This window comes from Numida meleagris, chromosome 19 (assembly GCF_002078875.1).
Source record: "Numida meleagris isolate 19003 breed g44 Domestic line chromosome 19, NumMel1.0, whole genome shotgun sequence".
NCBI lineage: Eukaryota > Metazoa > Chordata > Aves > Galliformes > Numididae > Numida > Numida meleagris.
Genome location: NC_034427.1, coordinates 10815516 through 10837926, shown reverse-complemented (window position 1 = coordinate 10837926; position 22411 = coordinate 10815516). Strand labels below are relative to the sequence as shown.

The 22411-nt window shown below is 41.8% G+C and overlaps 1 protein-coding gene across 2 annotated transcripts in view; it reads left to right on the top strand.

The window, feature by feature from the left end:
- The window catches only part of GNAS (GNAS complex locus), a 139340-nt gene that overhangs the window by 107829 nt on the left and 9100 nt on the right, over positions 1 to 22411 (top strand). For both annotated transcript variants that reach the window (XM_021416897.1, XM_021416898.1), the window contains exon 6: positions 20462 to 20516. In XM_021416897.1, the coding sequence (XP_021272572.1) occupies positions 20462 to 20516 (55 nt within the window). The remainder of the gene's footprint in view (positions 1 to 20461; positions 20517 to 22411) is intronic.

Genomic DNA, 22411 nt, shown 5'->3' with positions numbered 1-22411 from the left:
GTAGGTGATGGGAAGCACCGTAACTCCTGAGTTTGTATGGCTTTAGCAAAGTCAGTACCAACAAAAGGAGTCTCAGTATTTAAGTTGTTGATTTATACCCAGCTACTCCACATGTCTGCCTGTTCTTTCTGATTGTCTGTAGCGGGGATGTGCCTGCTGGCAAGCTCTGTGAAAACTGGATTACCTAAATTTAGCCAATAAACGGATTATGAATCCAACACATTCCCACTGTTGTCACAGCTAATCATAAATTCACAATTTCAACCTACACTCAACCCCAAATAAACTTCGCTGTCTCTGAAACAAATTACATCACAGTATGAAGCCAGATAAAACAAAAGGTGTTGTGGAGTAGCTCGCTTGAGTCTTTAGAATTAGGAACACTAATAATGGAAATGTTGAAATTAATGATGCATAATGGCAGAAAGACTTTTAAAAGCCCCAAATGTGAGTGATTTAAGAAGTCACATCACAGGCTTTTGAGGTGTGCTTCACGCCCACGACATCGTTGTGAATTACTCTGAACACGTTTAACTCTGCCCCAGGAATCTGGTTTCTGCCTCCATTTTCATTCCACCACTTCTAGCCCCTCGCACCCAGATCGTTCATTCATCTGCCAATTTTATTTCTCTGTTGTCCTGCACCTCTGTTCATGCATCAGTTCCTTTCTGATCTTTGGCTGAAGATACAGCTTCCTTTCCGTGTCTTGTAGGTTTCAGGTTTAGCCTTCAGCTGAGGGATGGCAAAGCCTGACCCGGGTCCGGTGTGGGACAGCCGGCCTGGAACTTGTCCACACCTTCTTGATTCGGTCCTGCATCCAGATAGTCCTGCTTTGCTCTTTAAATGTATCTCTTGCTAATGCCTGCAAGAGTTGAGGATTAATCGTGCTTCACGTGTTCCTGGATACCTGATGTTTAGAAATGAGCTTCCATTTCCACTCTGTTTTGCATTGGCTTTCACATGCAAATAGAGTGCTTGCCCATACAACAGCTGTTCCTTTGTTTTAGTAACAGTATTTACTCGGATTGGGCTTGCATTTGCTTTGGTGTATTTCTAAAACTTCTTCAGCATGAATTTTAATATTGTATTTGAATAACATTTGTCAATACAGTAAATTTCCTCTATGATCATAGGTAGAAGGCAAAATTTAAGCAAAGAAAAAATAATCTTGGGTTTTTTGGAAGCAAATGTGAGGGGATGCAGCAGTCAATGTTGGTGTTTGAATGAGTTACTCAGGGTAAGAAGTCACAGTAGGAGGAGGAGCTGTATTTCTGTGAACTCTGTAAGGCAGTTGTGAATTCACATGTGTAACATTTTTGTATTTCCTGAAGCTTTGATCTTTAATTTTAAAAATTTGGTCGTTTTACTGTAAAATTTCAGTAGCTATATTATAAAAACAGCAAGCAACATCTTGAATTGCCACCTTTATTCTGTCGGGAGTCACGCAGGTTTGCCCTAGCAGTGCAAAAACCGCAGTAGCGAATCCAAGTGAATTCTAAGACTAGCAGGGTCACTTCTTGAGGACCCCTCACCCCACGCTTTCGCTGCCCACCTTTGTGCAGAGCAGGGGCCCAGAACAAGGCTCCTCCAGAGCCGTGGCTGCCGGGCAGTGTGCGTGCGGCTGCAGCAGCAGGAGCTCGGGCTGTGTTGCTGCAGAAAAGGAACATTTCAAGATCAGAAGTGAATATAAATTAGGCCGGTACATTTGCTGGTACGATGTGAAAGCACCAGGTTTGATTCTCGGTTATTCCATGGGCTGAAACGCTGCAGATAGGTCCCTGTGGCCCCGGCGAGAGAGCGCTCGGTGCTGCTGATGCGTTTTCTGTTTTCCACTCCTCTTGCTGAGCACGGGAGTTCTCATAACACACCGAAGCTGTTCCTTCACTGAGGTTTTTGACTGAAACTTCTTTTGTCCAAGTGCTCACCTGCATTTGCCGGTGTTGCTGAATTTATTATCTTTGATAGACCTGCATTGCATTGGGTAGAAATTTAGCAGCGAGAAGTTTATTGAGGCCATGTGCTTGCATGCAGAGAACGTGGTCATAAAGCCCTTACTGCAGAAGGGGCCGGTGGAGAGTGAGAACACAGACTGAGCTCACGTTAGGTGAATGAGTTTATCAAACTGAAGCTGAATTTAAAATATCACAGTGTTATTTGTTATAGTGCTGTTCATTGCACTGCCTGTGCTGCAAACTAAATCAGATTTCTTTCAAATCTTATAAAGTATTTCTTGCAGTATGTGACTGAGTCCTAAATGAACTCAAAGAAATCGCTAACTGATTTCAAGCGTGACTAAGAACAATTTTGCAGGCAGGCTCTCACTGATAGGTTTTGAGATTTAAAACGCTGCTTTTGAACTGATTACTCTGTTACGTGTTATGCATTGATTTTTTTGTATCTGAAACATGTTAAAATCGGTTATGCTTATATAATTCTGCGTTAACTATATTTTTGTGTTGTGGTACACTAATGAAGTCTTCAAGGAGATCTGCAGACGAGGTGAAATTACAGTGCGCTCATCATGCAAGTGAGGGTTTTCAGTATCTGGACAGTAATTTACACTTGAAACACGTTGGCTGCCCAGTAAATTTTCTGTCAAGGCTGTTAAGTGCCTGGGATGCTCGGCAAGGTTCCCCTTTCCCCCAGAGTACTTATAAACTACAGCCCCAGTACAAGCAGCAGGGTGCTGGGGCAGGAGGGGCCGTTCCTGGGGGGCTGCATCCCACGCACTCACAGGGCCCTGTAGCTCTGTGTGGGCTTGAGGGAGAGATTTGTATCTTTGTAATGAAAACAACAAAAACTGCTTATTGCCATGTGATTTTTATAAATAAAGGAAATAGAGATTTACATGTGAATAGCGTTAACTGCTTTGTTATGTATTGCCAATGCAGGTAATGCTTGGAAAGTTGCTAAAGACCGTGTCTGGAATGCACTGTCTACCACATCTGCTCTTGAGGCATCTCAGCCGAGTTACGCTTATTTATGTTCTAAAATCAGTGACTGTCTGAAGGAGTTAGGCGCATTGTAAGCCTCGTGTCTGGGAGGTGAACTCTTCTCTTTGTAAAGAGCTTGGCTCTTTTTCTTTGGTATTTGTTCCTCACACAGAGCCTCAACAGTGAGCTGAGCTTTATCCTGTCTGGTCTGCTGACTGTTGTATTGTGGTCTTTTCATTTGCCCTGCCTGTCACAGTGTGCATGGTGAAGAGCAGATGTTACAGTTAAGGCGTTAAGTCTCAGCTCTTTTCCTGGCTTTCCCCTTAATGGCCTGTGCCCACCACTGCTACTGGAGTGCTTCACCACTCACCTCTTCCCCCGAGCCCAGCTGCTTTGGGATCCATACGTTCTGTTACCAGAGAGCGGATTTGATGCAGCTTAGTTTCCCCACTTGTTAATTGGTGCAACTTTTCTTCTTCAGGAAGAATATAGAAGCTCCTATCAGTGAATCCTTGGATGATTTTGGAGTGTGTGAAGTCTTAAATGAAATCAGATGAGTGAAGGATGTTATTGTTCAGGCCTTTGTGATAATGGTGAAGTATTGTGGTATCATCAAGAGTCTTGGTACAGTTAAATGGTTTTGCAGAAGGTGTGAGAGGACCAACCTGGAGGTCTTTCCTCCTGTCTTAGCAGTGTGGATGATACATTCCCCAGATGGGCATTCCAGACACTAGGATCCTGCTAAATGGAGAGTTTGCTTCAAAACTAAGATGTGCTGTATGTATGGAGCATGGGATGATCTTATGTATTACACAAGGTCACAGGTATAAGGTGCTCATTATTATCACAGTGTTTTATGAAGGGGACTGGTATTTAAAATGTCATGCGTTTAGAGACATATTTAGAGAGTGTTTCGGAGAAGACCATGTCAGATAGGAGAAGAACATGTCAGGTTGTGACTCGTTTTATTGTGATTTATGTGGATCATTCTGTAAATTTGCAAACATCCACATGGTCCGTGTTGTGAATTCCCTCTCAGAGGGCTTTCCTGGGTGAGACCCTTGGCCACTGCCTCTGGAGTGCTTCACTGTCCGCCTCTGTTCCATGGAGCTGAGCTACTCTAGGATCCATGTATTTTGTTAGCAAAGAGCATTTGTGATTTTCCAAAGCTCTCTTCGGGCACCATGAGCTCTGTGTTTTCCTCCTGACCTTCTCCTGGTGTGTGCAGGATGCTAAGTGCGGCTGCGAGGAGCGTCCCTTGCCTGTAAGGAGGATGGCTGGGGACAGGCAGGGAAGAACAGGGCATGGCGGGGCTGGACAGGTCAGAGCAGAATGGCTTTCATTAAAATAAGTAAATAAGTATATAAAAATCCACTCTAAAAATAGAATCCTGGCCCTCAACCAGTTCATAGGATCAGAAAGGTGTTGAACTGTTTCCCAGTTTCAGTCTGATTGGAGCCAAGCCTTACCAGACTCTGTGAAGCTGTAGCTCCACTGCTGCTTAATTGCTTCTTGTTTTGAAAGATAATTAGGAACTTTATTTTAAAATAGTAACTTTAGCGTTCAGTCCATTAAATTTGTCACCAAGATATTTTTATTAGACTCCCAGCTGTTTTCTTATTGGAATTGTGAACTAAAAATAGGTAGGATTTCTGCAGTGGTGAACAGGGGCTGGTACTGTACTTCCATTCCAGCTCCTAATGATGTGAAACATGTTTGTTTCCCTCAGAGCTTTCTTCTGGGCTGTTTAAGAAGGTCCTGCTAATTACCCAAACCCGTGCGCTGTGGTTTTCTGATAAAGCCACGTGTTGGTAAGGAGTATGAAACTGATTTCCCTCAAGACAAATGAAGGATTTGTGCCGCACCCAGTGCATTTTTATTCTTTCATCATACTGCAGGAGTTGTTTGTAATAATTCAACAAATACCTTCAAAAACAAACAAACAGCAATGATCAGGGTTGTGACTATTATTATGAGGGGTGCAGTTTACCCTCTTCGTTTGGTTCTCGTGAGTAGTTCCTTTGTTGTATATAATGGAAATCACGGTGTAGATTGTGAGATAAAGTGACAAGTACCATGTTTGCATTGTATGAAACTTTGTGTTTTTTTGAAACACAACTCTGTAATTATCCAAATCTATACAAGCACTTACTGCTTTTATACACGCATAGATTACAGGGCAAATAAGGTTCTAGTATCCTTAAATAGTGTATGTTCTAAAATCTGAGTTGTTCCATGTGTATTCTTAACATCCATGGTGTAACGTTGGACGTGCAGAAAACTAAAATGTTTTTTTTACTGTGTGCAGCTAGACACAGATCTGTCTGTACGTATGCATTTTCCCTGAACAGTTACTTCCTGAAAGTCAGTCATGCATTAGAAAAATGTCGTTCTTCTGTCATCGTGTCAGCTGCTGATTATTTTTTTCTCTTCCTCGGGATGCTTTTTGGCTATAACTCCACTAAACGTGTGTAACTCGCACTTAGAAAAAGTAAGGTAGGTAACAGGAGGGAGCTGTGCTGCAGTGCAGTTTGGAGTTTGGGTGGTTGTTTTTCTCCTTTTTTAAAGGCTTGGTGTTTGGAGCCGCAATCAAAAAAGTTAGTGACCCGAATGTAAATTATATCAACCTTCCCCCCCTCCCCTTCATTCTATTGTCTTTAAACAAAGAAACAGAAAATCTTAAGATGTGTTAATAAAACATAGGTCTCTCCAATGGAATTAGACTCAATCAAAGGAGGGAATTTCTTTAAGTGCAGGATATACTTGGCTGCAGAATTACTCCAATTGTGTTTCCTTAAAAGCTGCATTTAGATACGCTGTAAATTCTAGTGTGACTGATCAGTGTCACAGATCTTTTTAAATTTTCTCATCTGCTTGTTGGCATTGTGTTCCTTGGCCTTCCTGTGCATTCATACAAAGAAGGTAGCTGGAGTTTTACAGGCTGAAGCTGTGGGGTCTAAACATGGGTGGCACGGGGTAAGGGAAAAGTGCCATGTTGAGAGCTCTGCACCTGCCACTGGTTCTGGCCATAGTGATCGGCACAGGGCAGCTCTTGTCTTCAAGATACGGCAAAAAATATGAAAGAACAGGAAATGGCTAGATTTAGTAGTTGCATGTTATTAGCTATTGTGTAACATATCAGTTGCTGCGCTTAGGTACCACTTTTGTGGTGGATCTAGTAATTCGCTGCTGAGTAGAGGAAGTGGATTTATAATGGTGCAGCGCGATAAAAGCTGTTTCACATAGACACAGTCTCTCAACATTATGACCGTGTGTATGCAGGTGATATGGTGTAAGTAATGTGAGACCACTCCCATTTTTCTCCAGAAACAGTGAGATTTCTCTCTAGACTTTCTCCCATTCTGCCCCACCTGATCTCAGTCTCTTCCACCTCGCAGTCCTTGCTGCTGTTCTTAGTGTAAGCCATGAGCCGGAAGCTCTAATTATAGCAATGCAGAACAAATGGAAATCCTGCAATTGTCTTCTGCACTTCAAGTTGCAGGTATCAGAGCAATAGGTGAGCCAGCACAGGCGGTAGCTGGGTCGAGATCATTTCAGTACCGCTGCTATGTGCCTCTGCTTCCTAGCACAGCTTTGAATTGTGTATTTATTGCCAAATTTGCAGGTTATAAGATGCCCTCTAAGCTCTAGGCACATCTTTGAACCAAAACTGCAAAGTCTTTCAGTGCCTCCTTGCAGTAAGACATTATAAGAGGATTCTTGTTTGAATGTCTTTTATGCAAAATAATAGTCAATTATTGTGCACAGCTTTATAAGAGCAGCCAAAGCCCCAGCTGGGTTCACGGCCCCTCATGTGTGTTGATGTGGGGACGCGCGCTCTGTGCGGGGAAGAGAAATACCTTCCTAGTCCCTTCTCATCTCTCCCGCTGCAACAGTTCAGCCCATGGTTTTTAGAGTCCGCTTTTGTTCATTTCTTCCCATGAGACTGTTTAAATGTTCCTTTCATGTAGAAGAGAAAATTTTTAATCTGGTAATAAATAATGTAGGTTTAAAGTTTCAGCCGTTCAAAATGCAAACATGAGACACTGCCCTCTGCAGACAAAGTGATTGTCAAGGTACATGCGTGTTCTCTACTGGAATGGCTTGAAGCCATCCCGTGGGGTTTGGGCTGAGCAGTTGTGTAGAATGTGGGTGCCCACCGCGGGCCTGCAGCTCGGCCTTCCTCCGCCCAGGCTCCTGCTGCCTGCGCTGGCAGGGCTGAGGTGGGGAGGGGCCGCCGCCCACCCGTGGTGCTGAAGTGAGTTGTTATTCAGAGCTTTGTGAGACTTTCTTTCCGGTGTGATAAAGTAGTTAATGGTGTCGACATGCACAGCATCAGTGGAGTTTCAGAATTAACGCTTGCTGAGATGAAATTATTTTCCACCTCTCAGATGTGTTTGTTTCACACTACCTGTATAGGTACTCTTCACAGCACTGTTTTGTATTCGTTCGTGACCAGAATAGCTCAAATCCTCACCCTCCCCATTGCTCCCACTTCCAGAGAAAAGAGGGCCTAACACTGGGGTTTCTGGGAGACTGGAAGAAATTTAGCAGAATTTTGTATGGTGTACCATAGAGCATGGGAGGATGAATTTTGTTCCTGCGCTGCCTGGATTTGCAGAGAACCATTCCAAAGGAGGAAGATGTAAAACTCATAGCCTGGGCCTTTCTAACTCCTTGGCCTCTCTGAACCCTGTCCCAGAGGATCTCGTTCGGGTGCTCAGACTGCAGCTGCAGTTCACAGGTGTCACCAAACCGACAGCCTTAGCACCTGCTCAGCCTTCTGTGTTCTCCTCACTGTAAGGTTCTGTTTCAAGATAGAGGTAATCATTCTGCTATTGATGGTTTTTAGAGTTGTAACGCTTAAATAATTATGTTCTATGAGTAATATGTTTAGTAATCATTTAGGTAATTAGAGCATTTTTGTATAGCTGTAATAACTAGATTCAGCAAAGCTAGTTTAAAAGAACAAACTTTTCCTGAAGCAACTGTATTATCACTTCCTCATTATAACATTGTCTTAAGTTAGCTGGAGAAGAAGGTATTTTAAATTCCATCCTAAATTTCCCCTCACCTCCTTTTCCCTGAGCAGCTTTTTTTGCGCATGTGTGCCCATCACCCCCCATCTCCACACTCTTGCTCCAGTCCTATCTTTGTTCCACGTTTTGCAGCTTCTGCCACATGAGCAGTCAGTAAACTACAACAGAAAACCTCTCTGTGCTGAAACCAGCAGACATGGCTCTTGGCTAAGGGAGGAAATAGGCTGAGGTTGTGCCGTGTCAGGGCTTTTAGTTTTCCTGCACACGCTTTAATTCTACATTCTCTGTTACTTTAGTCTTACAAGCACATGGCCTAGAAAAGTCCACGTTAAAAAAATGTTTGCAAGTGTTAAAATACGTTTTGTAAAAATAAGGTATATTCGACTTTCTGCTTTACAAACATTTTAATGATTAGAGCTTTTAATATCATTCATAAGGTCTTCTGGTTATCATTCTGTTTTGGGAGGTGAGAACCCAAGGAGTTAATACTTTTTTATTATAATTCTGCTTTAGGATAAGTTGAGTAAAGTTAGCAGGTCTGCGGGGGAGAGAAGGGGGATGGTCCACAACATTTTATTTAAATCATTCTCTAGTGGCTTATCATGTCAGGCAGTTCCTGAGCCTTTTTAAAGCCAGGATACTCTGTGAGATGTCCACTTAATTTGAAACTTAAGAACAATAAATATTCAAATGTAGTTTGGGGAAGTATTCCATAATCAGTGACCTTGTGCTCATGTTATCACAAACAATGTTTGAATGAGCGAAGCTGATGGGTCTACATTTGGTTTCACTTTTAGAAGTAGTGAAAAAGGATCCTGAACATCTAAGCAGAATGGAATTGTGAAGCAGGATGGGTTCGTTTTGTTTGATGCTTTAAATTTATATGAAAATAAATGTGGGGTGTGCTTCTTCAGAAATGTGGTCACTCCCTGTGAATGGATTTCCCACAGCAGTGGTATCTTCACCTTAAATGTTTGCCTTTAAATTTGGCTTCAAGCTTGATTTCTTGTTTCTTTTGTCTGCCTGAATGCAATGTGTACCAGTGAGAGACAACCACTCAAATTTGACTTGTTGCAGTTCTATATCAGTTATTTGTTTTTAAAATTAATTTTTAACGTATGTGTGGCATTAAATTTCACGATTGAGTGAATGCTTTCAAGAAGAAAGAGTGACTTTATATCCCAGCTCACTTTGGTACTGAGAGGTGTGTTCTTTATAGATGCCGTAATGCTAGATGCCAGTTTGTCTGCCTCCTTTTACGGAGGCCTGGAGTTGTTTTTCCCAAGTTTGAAAAAGAAGAATGTATTTTAGAAAAAAAAAAAAAAAAAAGGCATGCCCCTGAGAAAAAGGAAAAAAATGAAATGTGAGCTGCTGAGGATTGTCAGCTCAGAGCAGGTATTGACAGGTAGCTCTGTGAAGAAGCTGCCTGCCATTCCAGCCAGGAGTGCCTGGAGCAACCATCACGTGTGATACTGGCATCAAAGAGATGAAAGAGTTGAGCTTTCAATGAGCAGGATAACTGTCAGAATTACTGGATTTTTGCAGAAGAACCTAAATTGTAGAGCAAAAATCTCTCAGTTGTGATGGTGCCTAAGTAGGCAGAACTGCTGGATTTATATTCTTGCACGTTAAGTATAAGTGAACTATTTCTCTGACGACCTTTGTACAAGTATATTTAATTAAGACAATAAAGTGGTCCCTCTCACCACTCTCAAAACAGAGCAATTGCTTGTCCTTGTATTGTTCTGGGCTCATCTGGGGCCCGTATTCATCCTCTGCCTTACAACTGCTTCCCTAGTTCCTGCGGAAACTTGATCCTGGGAGCAGAATTCCTTTTCTGTCGTGTAAGATCAGATCGTCTCCCCCCATCTCCTTTTCTAAAATCTCTGTTAAAAGTGGTGATGCCTATTTTTAGATACCAGTTGGGGAAGTGCCTGGTTCTGCATTTTCAGTGCTTAGGCTGAGTAGTATTACTGTAGTGTTACACCAACCACACGCACAAGCGGAAAAACATAGGTACTGTCCCATTTGATTTGTCTGTTTTTGCAGATACCTCCATTTCTTCAAATGGGAAAACCAGCACAGAGTATAAGTGTATTAGATCTTGCAGCATTTGAATCGTACATGCCTGTTTCTCATGCTGTGAAGTCACAGCTACCCACTTTTTTGAAGTTTGAATGTTTTATGATCCCTTCCAACCCTTACTATTCTGTGATTCTTTGAAGAGTCCAAAAAGTTCAGGCACCATATTTTGTGTAAGATAAATTTGTTCCAAAAAAATCCTGTAATTTTTTGTTGGTAACGTTTACTAGAAATCCCGATATCACTAATTTTGTCATAATAATTCAGTTTTTAAATTATATATGTGATGGTCTTTTATCAACTGAATGCAGTTCTACTGATTCAGTGGCTCTGGAGGGAGCTAAAGACTGTGAGGACAAGGTTCATATAAATAATTTGTTGAAACACAATGAAAGGATATCCCATTGGGTTCACCTGTCTTAATTGCTTAGAGCAGCCTTCAGTGGGGGGGGGCAGAACTACAGTTTGTAGTTGTTGTCGTGTTAAAAATGAAATCTGAAATTGAAGCAACTCAGGGATGTTGGGGGACTTCAAAGAAAATTATTTTCTGTAGAGGCGCTCTGTAATTCTGTTCAGAAATACTCATACTGATTTTTGCCTAAACAATTTTACCTGGACAGTCTTCTCAGTCTAAGTTAACATAAACTGTTTTCAGAGCTGTATGGGTGATCTGTTCCGTACCGTACCACATTGTTTTGGGTTTTTTTATAAGTTATTACATTGAAAGTTTCCCTCCAAGTTCGGTCACAGAAGTAATGCATGCAGTATGTGATGTTGTTGTGTAGGCGTCTTCTGCTGTTCTTGGACTTGGTCTGTGGCCTTAGTCTACAGTCGAAAACATCTTACAACAAAAAATCACCGACCTTGTTTGTAGCCATAGGCCTTTTCTACCTTCTAGAAAGCAGGCATAACAAAAATATATTTAGACTATGGACGTTTAATGTGGGGGAGGTATAGGAGGGCTAGTAACAATCAGGCATGTTGGAGTTCTCATTATTCCAGCTTGCTGGCTTTATTTATAGTAAAGATCACGCAAAGAGAATTTGTTATTTTCTTGTCATTGGATATAACCTTTCAGCTTTTCATTCCTTGTATGAAATTAAAAATTGTAGTCTTTCGTGTTCATGGCTCCTACTAAAATAACTGAAAGAGGAAACAGAACTTGATGGAGTGCCTAGGAATTTGATTCTTTAAGATGACAGTCTTTGAGAATCGTGCATGGTTAAAACTATTTTAAACAGCAGGAAAGACAGAAATTATTTCCTCAGGTAAGTCACAGAAGCGACTTTGTACCATTGGCAGTCTGGGAGCACTGGTTGCCTCAGCAGTTCTCATGTCTGCTGCTCATGATATCCCTAATAATGTGGGGTTTGGTTTTCCCAGTCTGAACATTTACCTTCATTCTGCTTCCAGTAATACATGAATTATTCAGAAATGTCTGATATTTTGACTTCTGATTAATTCAGTTCTTGTTTTATTTTAAACACTAATTCACAAATAGGGCTAAGTAAAAATGACAAGCAAACAAAGTTGTTTTAAATTGTAGAGAAGAGATTGTATCCCCATATCTGAAGCAACAGATTAGTAGTGTTTTGCAGCAAACAGGATCGTTAGTTAGCTCTGAATCTCTCATTGCTTTGGCCCACAAAAATTTGGGAAGAGAAGTTAGGGAGAAAAGAAGTAGAAAGGGAAGCGAACTGAGAAATTCAGTTGTGTGAATGTTTAATTGCTGCTTCTTTTCCCATGTCATTTTTGTCATCTTTTAATAAGGATTGCACCATGTTCCTCCCTTCTCCCTAGCACAGTGTTCCTGCCTCAGGCTTGCCCTGGAATCAAATCATAGCACAGTGATCTCATTCATACCGTTACCTTTCATTTCTGGACCCAACCTTAGCCTTAGATCAGCTTAAGTTTCCTCCTGGCACGGTTTCTGGGGTGGGGTGAGGGGCTGTTCTGGAGTTATTTAACATATACAGGCTTGTATTGTGGGGTGTGCCTTGGAGGCATATGGTAGGAAGTTGTTTTTAATCAGCCTGGTTTGGTAGTTGTGAGGGTGCAAAAGTACCATTTTACAAGTATTAAAAGTCCGACTGAAGGCAGCTGGAAGAACCTGGAGTGTTGGGCCTTTTTTTGTGCATTGATGGGGGAAGCCATGGGGAGAGGGCTTCGTTTGAAAACCAGTGATCAGTGGTGTTTGGGTTAAAACATGCCCTCGGTTGGGGGAGCATAAAACAGCAGCAAATGGGGGAGGCATCCTTGCAAAGCCAGTGCCGAGGGGAGGCCGAGCCGAGGGGCTGAGGCCCTCCCAGTGATTGCGAGCTGGGCAGCTCTGCTGCGCCGAGCCAGGAGCGTGTGCGTTGTGCAAGTCGGGTCTTGTCATTATTTGTGACTTTGCTTTCTGTAGCAAGAAATACATATATATATGTCGGGGCTTTTTATATTATTTAAATCAAAGCTTTCCATTGATTATAGGCTCTTAAATGATCTTGAAGTACCTTCATAAAAAAACCAATACATTCAGAATTGCATTACACCGCGTCTTTTAAAGTACACTTTCCAAAAATATTTCTGTGAAAACTGCTTTCTTCTGAAGTATACATTGTTCAGACAGCGAATGAGCGAGTGGAAGTGATAAAAAGAGGGAAGGGGAGGGAAGTTTACATCCAGATTTAAGCCTGGATGGGAACTACTCTACAATTTTTGGAAATGAAAATATCTATGGAGGGACCTAAAGGAATCCTGTGGGCTGATGGTGCAGTTTGTATTGAATACTTGCTCTAGGGTCTTTATGGCATACGGAAGATATTTCACTGTGGCTTTAGAGCTTATTATAGTTGCAGTATTTTGATTACCATCTGTAGTCTCTATTGGCTTTTGATAGAGCAGCTAAGAATGTATGTTAGGAGAGTCGCGTTTGCTGTGCTATATCACACAGACTACTATTCCCCTGTATCTGAATGCAAAGCCGTACAACTTCAGCCTTATTCCTGAACTGCTGCTTTCATATGCTGCAGAAAATATTGAGTCTCCTGATTATACAAATGTCTACTGTTGGGTAATATTGACAAATACACTGAATAACATTTTTGACATAACATTCTGTTCCCACACAGATAATTTGGATGTAATTGAATGGGTTGATGAAGAGTCTGTGCTAAAAATACAACATTTTCTCACCCACTGAGGGAAAGAAAATGCCTGTTGAAAAAGGCAGTTCTGTCGAGCAGAGCCGTGGAGCGGCAGGCTTTGTGCTGTGCCTCGCTGATCCAGGGACGGCTCAGGTCTGGCCCAGGTTAGAGGCGCAGTCTGAGCGTGGCCACAGCTGTGGTGGTGCCGGTGCTGAGGCGCAGGTTGGCGCAGGGCTGCGGGCAGAAGCTGGGGCACCCGGTGGAGCTGGGCGCTGCGCGAGGCCTCAGCCCTCCTGGGGCCCCAGCTGGGCTCTGTCGTACTCACATAAGCGTTTAAATATACCGAAGCTAGAAATCTACAGCGATAGTTAGAGGGGAGAGTTTTGTAGATCTCTTTTTCCTTCCGTTTTTCCTTATTTTAACGATCTTGTGGGCAAAACGCTTCATTGTTACGGTTTCAAAAGTGGTACGGCTTTGCTGCAGACTAGGGGAGAAGGAGGAGAACTAGATGTTAGAGAAAGGCTGACAGTTTAGTGTGCAATAAAGTAACTTTTATACTTCTCTAAATCAGCTATCAAATAAACCCTGTGCTAACAAGCAGTCAGGATCGCTCCCTGCTCCAGCGAGGTGCATTGTACCTTTCCAGCCTTTGAAAGTGCCTGTGCCTATTTTTGTTTGCAGAGCTGGGGCCGGGCTGGCCCCCTTCCAGATGTGTCTCACAAGATTTGGTGCTGCCGAGCTATTTATAGAGCTGTGGTTCCATTGTCATGGCAACCATGCTGGAGGCCAAGGCGGCTGGGAGCTATTTCTGGCCTCGTGCTGTAATGTAAAACTGATTGGGAAAGTTAGTGCATCCTCTGAGCCAGACTAACTTTAGACAGGCAGGGAGAAAAAAGAGACAACCACCATTTCTTTAAATAGATTTTCCTTTTCTCCTGCCTTTTCCCCATTTGTGCTTTTCAGTCGCTAGTGATGTTTGAAAGGAGGGTTTGCATCCACCCTGCTTGCCCACAATCCATTCATGCCTCACGGCCTGGGGACAGCGTGCTTCTAATTAAGCAGTTTGGGAAGCAGGGCGCGCAACCAGCAAGGGTTGTGTTTCATGGCAGCACAGAAATACGGGGCTCCACGAGTTGGTTCGTTGCATATGTTCAGGGTTTTTTGCATCAGTTGCACTTCTTTATGCTCCATAGTTCTAATATTCTATTTTTTAACGCGTGCTTCATGCTCTCCACACCATATAAGGAACTGTAACCTTGATTACCACAAGATGATTCCAAATATATGGAGTCATACTTTTCAGCTTTCTCATTATTTGCTACAAAACGAGAGCCACGGTGCCCCTCCGCCTCCAAGCGGCTGGAACGCGGCACGGCCGGCCACGTGCACACGGGCAGGCCTCAGCCTCACCCGCTCGGCCTCCGCCGCTGCCGGGAGGTCACGGCGAGCGGCTGGCTTCCAGCTGGAAATAAAACAGATTTGCAGCTTTGGGGGAAAATTTTCATTAGGAGTTGCCTTTGGGTTTATATCTGTTTGAGTCTTATATCATGCACAAACTTGGATGCATAGTATACATGTGGCTTGGGATGGTGTCCTCATGTCTGAGAACTGACATGCAGAATTTCGTTACAAGAACAGTGCACCTAAGGTATTTTGACGTGTGGTATGGTGCTCTCATAGCTCTACCAATCCTATTTGTTACAGTACCGTCCAAATGTGCTTGTCTCTAATTATTTATTTTTTTTTGAGTGTAGTTAAAGTAACCCAAAGGTTTTGAAGCTTTATTTCCTTTCGTTTCCATATCTAGTTTTGTTTAGGGGAAGAGGAGTAACGCCTTTCTGAGCATTTTAAAAGACCCAGGAACATGTCTGTGGCATGTCTTCTGTGACCGTATCAGCAGCAGAACTTCCAGCTTTGCAAATCATAGAAAATACCAATGTAGCTTTAAAAACAAAACAGAAGTCTACTCATGCCTCAATTTTAATTTTAACTGCACTTTGAGAGAGAATGTGGCAGGTTTGGTTTCATAGACGGTCTGTGTTTGCAGACGCCGTAAATACCAGCAGATCAAATGTTTGCTTATTTTATTTATGTCGTGCCTGAAACTTTGCCTGCTTTTCTGCTTCTCTTACAAAATAAACCAGCTGAAATGTCGCAGAAATCTTTCTCATTGATTTAAGAAGGACTTTTCCCCCCTTAATCTCCTGCTTGCTCCCAAGAACAGCAGGAGCGGAAAGAACTGAGGGGCAGTCGATGTGGATATGCATGCTTGCAACGAAAAGTAAATGCTGTGCCCTGGATTTGCTGTCAGTACCTTGGCCTGATGGGCAGCCGTGGTTTCACACTGTAACAGACCTGACCTTCCAGGGTTTGGAAAAACCCTCTGTATTTTATTTTTTCTTTTTAACTGTGTTGAAGTTACTGTACATACACAATACATTTCTCCTTGTGAATACCCATTTCAAAGAGAGCATTGCATCTTTCTGCTGATCCTGTGACTGGCTTCTGCACAGTCAAAAAGCTGAAGAAAGGCTTTGTCAGATAGTTAGCTGTTTAGCTTTTAGAAAGCCATTCTTTAGCCACATAATGGAGTACGGCAAAGAATAAAAAGGGAGTATAGTAGAAATAAGCATGATCTGTTCTGAGAAATTAAAAATGTGCTCTTGTTTTATAAACACTATCAACATTGAGTTAAATTTCAGCTGTAAGAGAGCTTGGAGTCAGCTCTGGAGCCCCTGATAGAGTGTAAATAAATAATAAAAATCTGCCCCTCGTTTGTACAGTTTGTTCTTCCGGAAGATCAGCAAACAAATATTAATTTATTTTCAGACGTAGAAATCTGAATTGTGAAGACGGCTTTAAGGGTGATCGGGGTAGATCTAAGTGTGGTAAATTCTTAGTAATATCTTGATAGAAACGCATGACTCAGAGGAAATGAAAATTCCATTTCCACTGACTTGAGGGACTTTGGGCAACTAACGTACTCCACGTGTGCCTCGATTTTTTTTTCTTTTCTTTTTTTTTTTTTCCTCCCCTATCCTCTACCTTTAAAATAAGATTAATCTGAGATGTGCATTTTGGGATGCAGTGGTAGAGGCAGGAAATGCAGCAGGGATTAAGGCTGGCAGGACTTGTGTGATTTACTGTCTGTAAAGTACCTCGGGGCTGTCAGAGGCAAGAAACTTCTCAAATATGGCGTTCCGTGCTCCTGCTGAGGGAAGTAAGTTATAAACAAATGTTCTATTTAGTTGGCTTTGAGATTTTGGATTTATGTGCAGCATCCACCAATACTAAAGCTGGGATCTTAGTATGTCATATCGGAGACATTTTGTATACAAATTCAGGTTATGTTGACAGAAAAAAAAGCTGATGGAAATGCAGCTTTTCAAATATAGGTGTGTTGTCAGATTGAAGAGACATTTCTGGTGTTACTCTAGACTGAAAACAAAACCCCGTCTTGACAGAGCAAATTTCGTTCTTTCCTATCAACCATTTCATCAAATCACAAAGAGAGGAGCATCAACTTAATGTGTATTGAAAAGGCTGTCAGGACATGCACGAGGAAAGGCACTCTAATATCCCCCTCCCCGTTCTTCCCCAAGTGGTGAAGTCTGCTGTTTCTGGAGGCTGAGGTTTTAGTGTGTTACGTGCCTTTCCAGCGCACGCTGCAGTTCGTTGTCTTGCGGCAGCATTGGTGGTTCAGTGAGCTCCCCCCAAAGAGGAATAAAGCAAAACCAGAGCAATAGTTCCTACATGAGAAAAATTCCATAATGAATCAGAAATGTGCATTGATATTGAAGGGAAAATTGGGGCACAATTTTGGCATAATAAACTTGCTAAAAAAATTGAAATAATCAGTGGTATGTGTATGACTTAATTACATTGAGGGGGAGCTAAAGAAAGCTTCTGTGTGTCTGTCTGCGTGAGTCCTGCTTTCTAAGCACATCCCATACAATTAAAGAAACTGGATTCTTCACAAAGATGCATGCCCAACATTTCATGTGGCTGTTTCTCTCCCCAAGCTGAGGAGAAGGATCCAAAAATAAAGTGCGGTTTGTATTTCAGATGGTTTATATTTTTTATTAATACCTTGCATTTTAATATCCCAGTGATGCATCTGCTGCTGTCCTAGCAATGCTTCCTCACCAGTATTGCTGTCTAGAAATGACTTAGGATCTCTTTTTTTTTTTTTTTAACACATCTCTTAGCAGCATAGCAGTAATTTTATTTTCTTCTAATAAGTAGTACAGGCAAAAATGCCTACACCAAGTGTCAGTGTTTTGCAGAGCAGTAACTGTTATTTAGTCACGTTCAGAATCTGGTCCTAAGTGAGAATTGGAAGCAGTGCTGAATGAATGATTTGTGTTCTGGAAAACAGCTTTCCCATATAATTTCTGGAAAAATTTCACAGAAGAGAAAATCTGACTTTGTATCTTGGTGCAAAACTTCCTCTCAATATAAAATTTGGTTTCATGGTTTGACAGTCTTGTTTGAGTTATTTCACCGAGGTCACTTATTTTTCTCACTGTGAAATTCATTGCTGACACAGTAGATGGGCATTTCTCCAATGGACTTAGCACAATCTAACAGCAGTGAACTCAGCGCTCAAGGTAGTACTTTTGTTTTGGGTAGAGCATAATAAGTGCTAAAAATAAAAATTAATGATGCTGAATTTGTTTTCATTTTGAATTAAGCTTTGTTCTCACCTCACTTGATTGTTAGTTTCATTTACTGGATCAGTTATTTGGTCTTGACTAACAATGACATAGACATCTATGAACAGTGTATTGAACTTTTCTGAACCCTTGTGCTCCCACTACTGCTGCTTATTTTAGACCACATTTATTTTTCCAGTTGTTCTGTTGAGAGAATGATGCTTCTTTTTAATGCTTGTGCAAAAAAAAATCAACCTTTCAACGTCTTTAACCCATTCTAAAGTTGATAGAGCGGATTTTTAATGAGAAGGAGTATGCTCAGGAGGAAATGTTCATGTAGCATTATTGCTTTGCTTGGTTTCCTTCGAATGCCACTAGAAGTCATGTAGGTTTTCTGGTAACTATTGCACAGTGAAAGACTTTCTTCTTGAACTTGTATTGTTACAAACATCAGATGTTACTGAGTGCTGGAGCTCATTTTTGGGGGGAAGAAGAGATGTTTATTCCATTCCAACTTGTTTTATCTGGCATGAACATGGCTGTTGGATTTCATCTCGAGTACAGTGCTGCTTCTCCTGTGTGGCTGATGTTTTGCAAGGAAAGCATAGGCCTAAAAATAGTCTCCATAAACAACAGTAAGAGGTTTGTACTTCCAGTTCCAGGTTGTAGCAATATCGTGTTGTTATTTTCTATTAGTTTCCAAAATCCATTAAGCTGATTAGCAGTATGTTGAAAAGCAAACGAAAAACTCACCTTTTGTGGAACCTTGCGTGAAGTGTTACGAGTAGGTGAGTTCAGTACAAGAAGCCTGGAAGCTGTAGTGATCACCTTTACATCTTTATGAATGTGATATGTTCCGAATGTTTTTCAAGCACCATCCAACTTCTGAAATCTCCACGTGATTCTGAAGCTGGTGTTTAAAAAAAAAAAAGTGCATTGTAAGGGGAAAGCATTTGTACTAGTTGGAATTGATGATGATTGTCAACCATATCTAACATCCTCTGTGTGTTGAACAAAAAGCTTTGCTTCTTTTCCTTTGGAGCAAAAAGAAAAAGGTGTTATTAGTCAACTTGGAAGAGATGAGGGAAAACTCCAGCTTGCAAATGGTGCAGTATGCATTTGGTCATCAGTTTTACCTTTGTCCATCTCCACGTCTTCTTTCAGAACAGAAATTGAACTCTGTACTTCGTCTTACTTTTTTAATAGCATGTTTGCTATGGTACATTCTAATACGTTATCAAGTCTGTAACTCAGACTAATCAAAAATTGCTTTTCCTTGCTCTCTGAAACAAGAAGGTAATGTAGCTCCCTGCAAAAATATCTTCACTCCGAAGCTGCTGTTAAAACATGCCATCGTTTTTCCTCCCTCCCTGCACTGCATCTTGAAAGCTGGCCGGGCAGCAGGGCCTGAAACTGAGGGCTAAAAACCCTGACTAATTTTCATGGCATTTTGGTTTCTGATGTGTCAGTGTGGGACTCGGTCACCTTTTTCCTGCTTTGAGTCGTTGCTCAGGACTGTAGTTAGTGCACGTTCACATCTCTCTCTGTGTGTGGAGATCAGAAGTGAAATCTCATCTTCACTGTCATTTCTGCTTCGTAAGGGCAAAATGAATGCACAGGAATTTAAAAGGAAACTCAAGTATATGGGTTTGAGGACTGATTAATCATTAACGTTATCACTGAAGTTAACTGTAAAAGCACTTCCAGCTAATCTCCTATTAATATGAAAATGAAAGGTGTCTGGGTCCTGTGTCGTACTGCTGCATGCTTGGCACGGGGCGAGGTGGGGAAGGTGCCTGGAAGCATCACGTCTGTGTTCTGAAGCTTCCTCTGTGCTGTCTCTGAGTCTTATGGTAACGCCGCAGTAAAACTTCCCAGTTTGCTTCCTTGAGATTTTTACTCTCTGGGTTAAGGTGAAAGATAATTAGGAGGTTACAGTTTGTTGGTTGAAATATAAAAATGAAGGACTCAGTGATACCTTCTTTTATTCAAATTCTAATCGTTTGGAAGGAAATAAATACTTCTATACCTACTTTATATCCGTACCTGCTAGTACTGCTTCTCCAAAAAGTAAACTGAAAAATTTCTCCCAACAGTTGTCAGCAGAAGCAGCGTTCTCTCTCACTTCACTAACTTGTAATGAAATCAGTTTAGGGATTTAATTTACTAAGTGACTTAGTGACGATATAGATATATATTTAAATGTTACTTTCGGGATTCTTACATGTAAGCAAATTATTGCCTTACCGCTAGCAGGAGCAGCTTACGTTGCACAGGTGACGTGAGAGCATTACCCAAAGGAAGCTGGGTGCTGGGTGCTGGGTGCTGGGTGCTGGGTGCTGGGTGCTGGGTGCTGGGTGCTGGGTGCTGGGTGCTGGGTGCTGGGTGCTGGGCAGTGCCCGCTGTGTGCGGCCGTGGCCGTGGCCCTCTGCTGGCTGCTGCGGGGCTGCGAGCTGCCGGTGCTGACAGAGGGATGTTGAGCGTTTTCCTTGCATCCAGCACCGTGTGCATCTGAATGCATTAAAACGTAACCTCCTGATACGTGAGAACTCATTGGTTAATAAATGTATCTATCTAATTTGAGAATTAAAAAATATTTTTTTTTCTTTTTTTTTTCCCCCCAGTTTTCTAGACAAGATTGACATAGTCAAACAAAATGAGTATACACCGTCTGACCAGGTGAGGAAAATTTCATTAAGGAATTAGACAGTTTTCTGCACCCTGTGTCTTTCAGGATATCTCCCTCATTAATTTTCCGATGGCTGTTTCTGGCACTAATGCAGATGTTACCATGTACTGTACGTATTTAGTATTCCAGTAAAAATTACTGTGTCGTTTGAGTCTTGTACTAAGTAAATTGCTTATTATTTATTTGGAGTAGTTACTTACGGGTAAGTATTTAAGTACTACGTTTGTAAGTAACAGTAAGAACAACTATTTATGGCCTTTGTTTGGGACCACTGACTGCGTACAAACTCCACGGGCTTACAGTAAAACAGGCCCATGTGGATTTTCCTCTGGGACGTTACGTGTTTGTTCTAATAACTGCTGAGTGCAATTAATTATTAAATTGCTTCCTTATTTTCTTTTTCTTGAGGTAGGTAGTGTTTTTTGTTTGACTGTTTTCCTGTCTCACTTGTTTTGATTTCTGGTGGTGCAGAACTGCAGAGAATCCACTTTTCCAAACTTGTTTCTGTGTATTAGGACATTAGAATTTTCTAACTATTTGAAATCCAGGGATCAAGCTAGAACAATATTTAAATATATGTATTTCAATGTGAGTATTAAAATATCAGTAATTTTCTACCGATGTTAAATTGTAGCCACTTTGTTTAATGATTTAACAGTGTTGTATAACCTTTGGATTTTGTGTGGTTTTGACTTTGATTAACCAGTTTGATCTCTATGTGCTAAGAACAGAGCTTGTATTGTGCACATACATTTTTTTACAATCTGTTCATGATCTTGTCTACATACTCCAAATGTTACAGTTTGGCTGCTATTTGGATCTGCTGTGAAGAACACCAAACTTCTAAGTCCTAAGTAATAATACCTTTAAATGAATTCAGAGTGATATTTTGTAGTTAGTTACCATTGGACTGTGTCTGATGCTTATGCAAAATAGGCTCATCAATGTTAATTACCTGGTAGGCACTGCGTTATTGCTGTCACTGCTTTTCAGTGCACACAAATAAAATACAACAGTATATTTTTGTTGTTTTTTTCTTTAAAGAGGGCTGCTCTGAGAGTAATGCCTCCTGTTTTCTGATGTTTGCCCACAACATCAGAGGCAGATGTTGGTGCTGTGGCAGTGGGACTTGAACCTTCCCACCAACATCCCGTTCCATGTTGTTGCTGTGTGACAGATGGCAGCAGAGGGGCAGTCAGACAGGAGGATGTCTGACATGGAAGTGCGTATGGAGCAAAGGTGTGGAATATAATTCCTCTGTGCAGAAGAAATGGCATCCATTGGCATTCATCAGTGCTTTTTGAACCTATATGGAGACCAAACACTGGATGTGAGCACAGGGAGGCAGTGGGTGGTGTGTTTCAGCAGTGGTGACAGCAAAGTGAAAGGCAAGGCGTGGCCTGGATGGCCATGCACAGTTGTCACACCATGAAATGAAGAGCATTTTGCTCAGCTCATCCATGCGCATTATAAGCAGGGAGCTGTGTACGCAGATGAGTATCAACTTCAGTGCATTGGAAACAGTAGGACCAGGTGAGTCCTACAAATGCTCACACAGGGACAGAAAGAACACCATATGCAAGTTTGTCAGGATCTATTGAACCAGCAGGAGGCTGAAGGTGACAGTTTCCTGGATCATCATTACCAGCAATGAGATGCGGTGTCGCCACTACAAGATGGAGTCAAGTGGCAGTCCATGGAGTGATTACACCTGAATTCTCCATCAAAGAAAAAGTTCAAGATGCACCCCTCAGGGGGCATAGTGATGTGCACTGTCTTTTGGGATAGGAAAGGGATGATCCTTCTGGATTTCCTGGAACCAGATAAACCATCAACTCTGAGCACTCCATCACGACGCTGTTTTAAGCTGAAGGCTCATACTTCC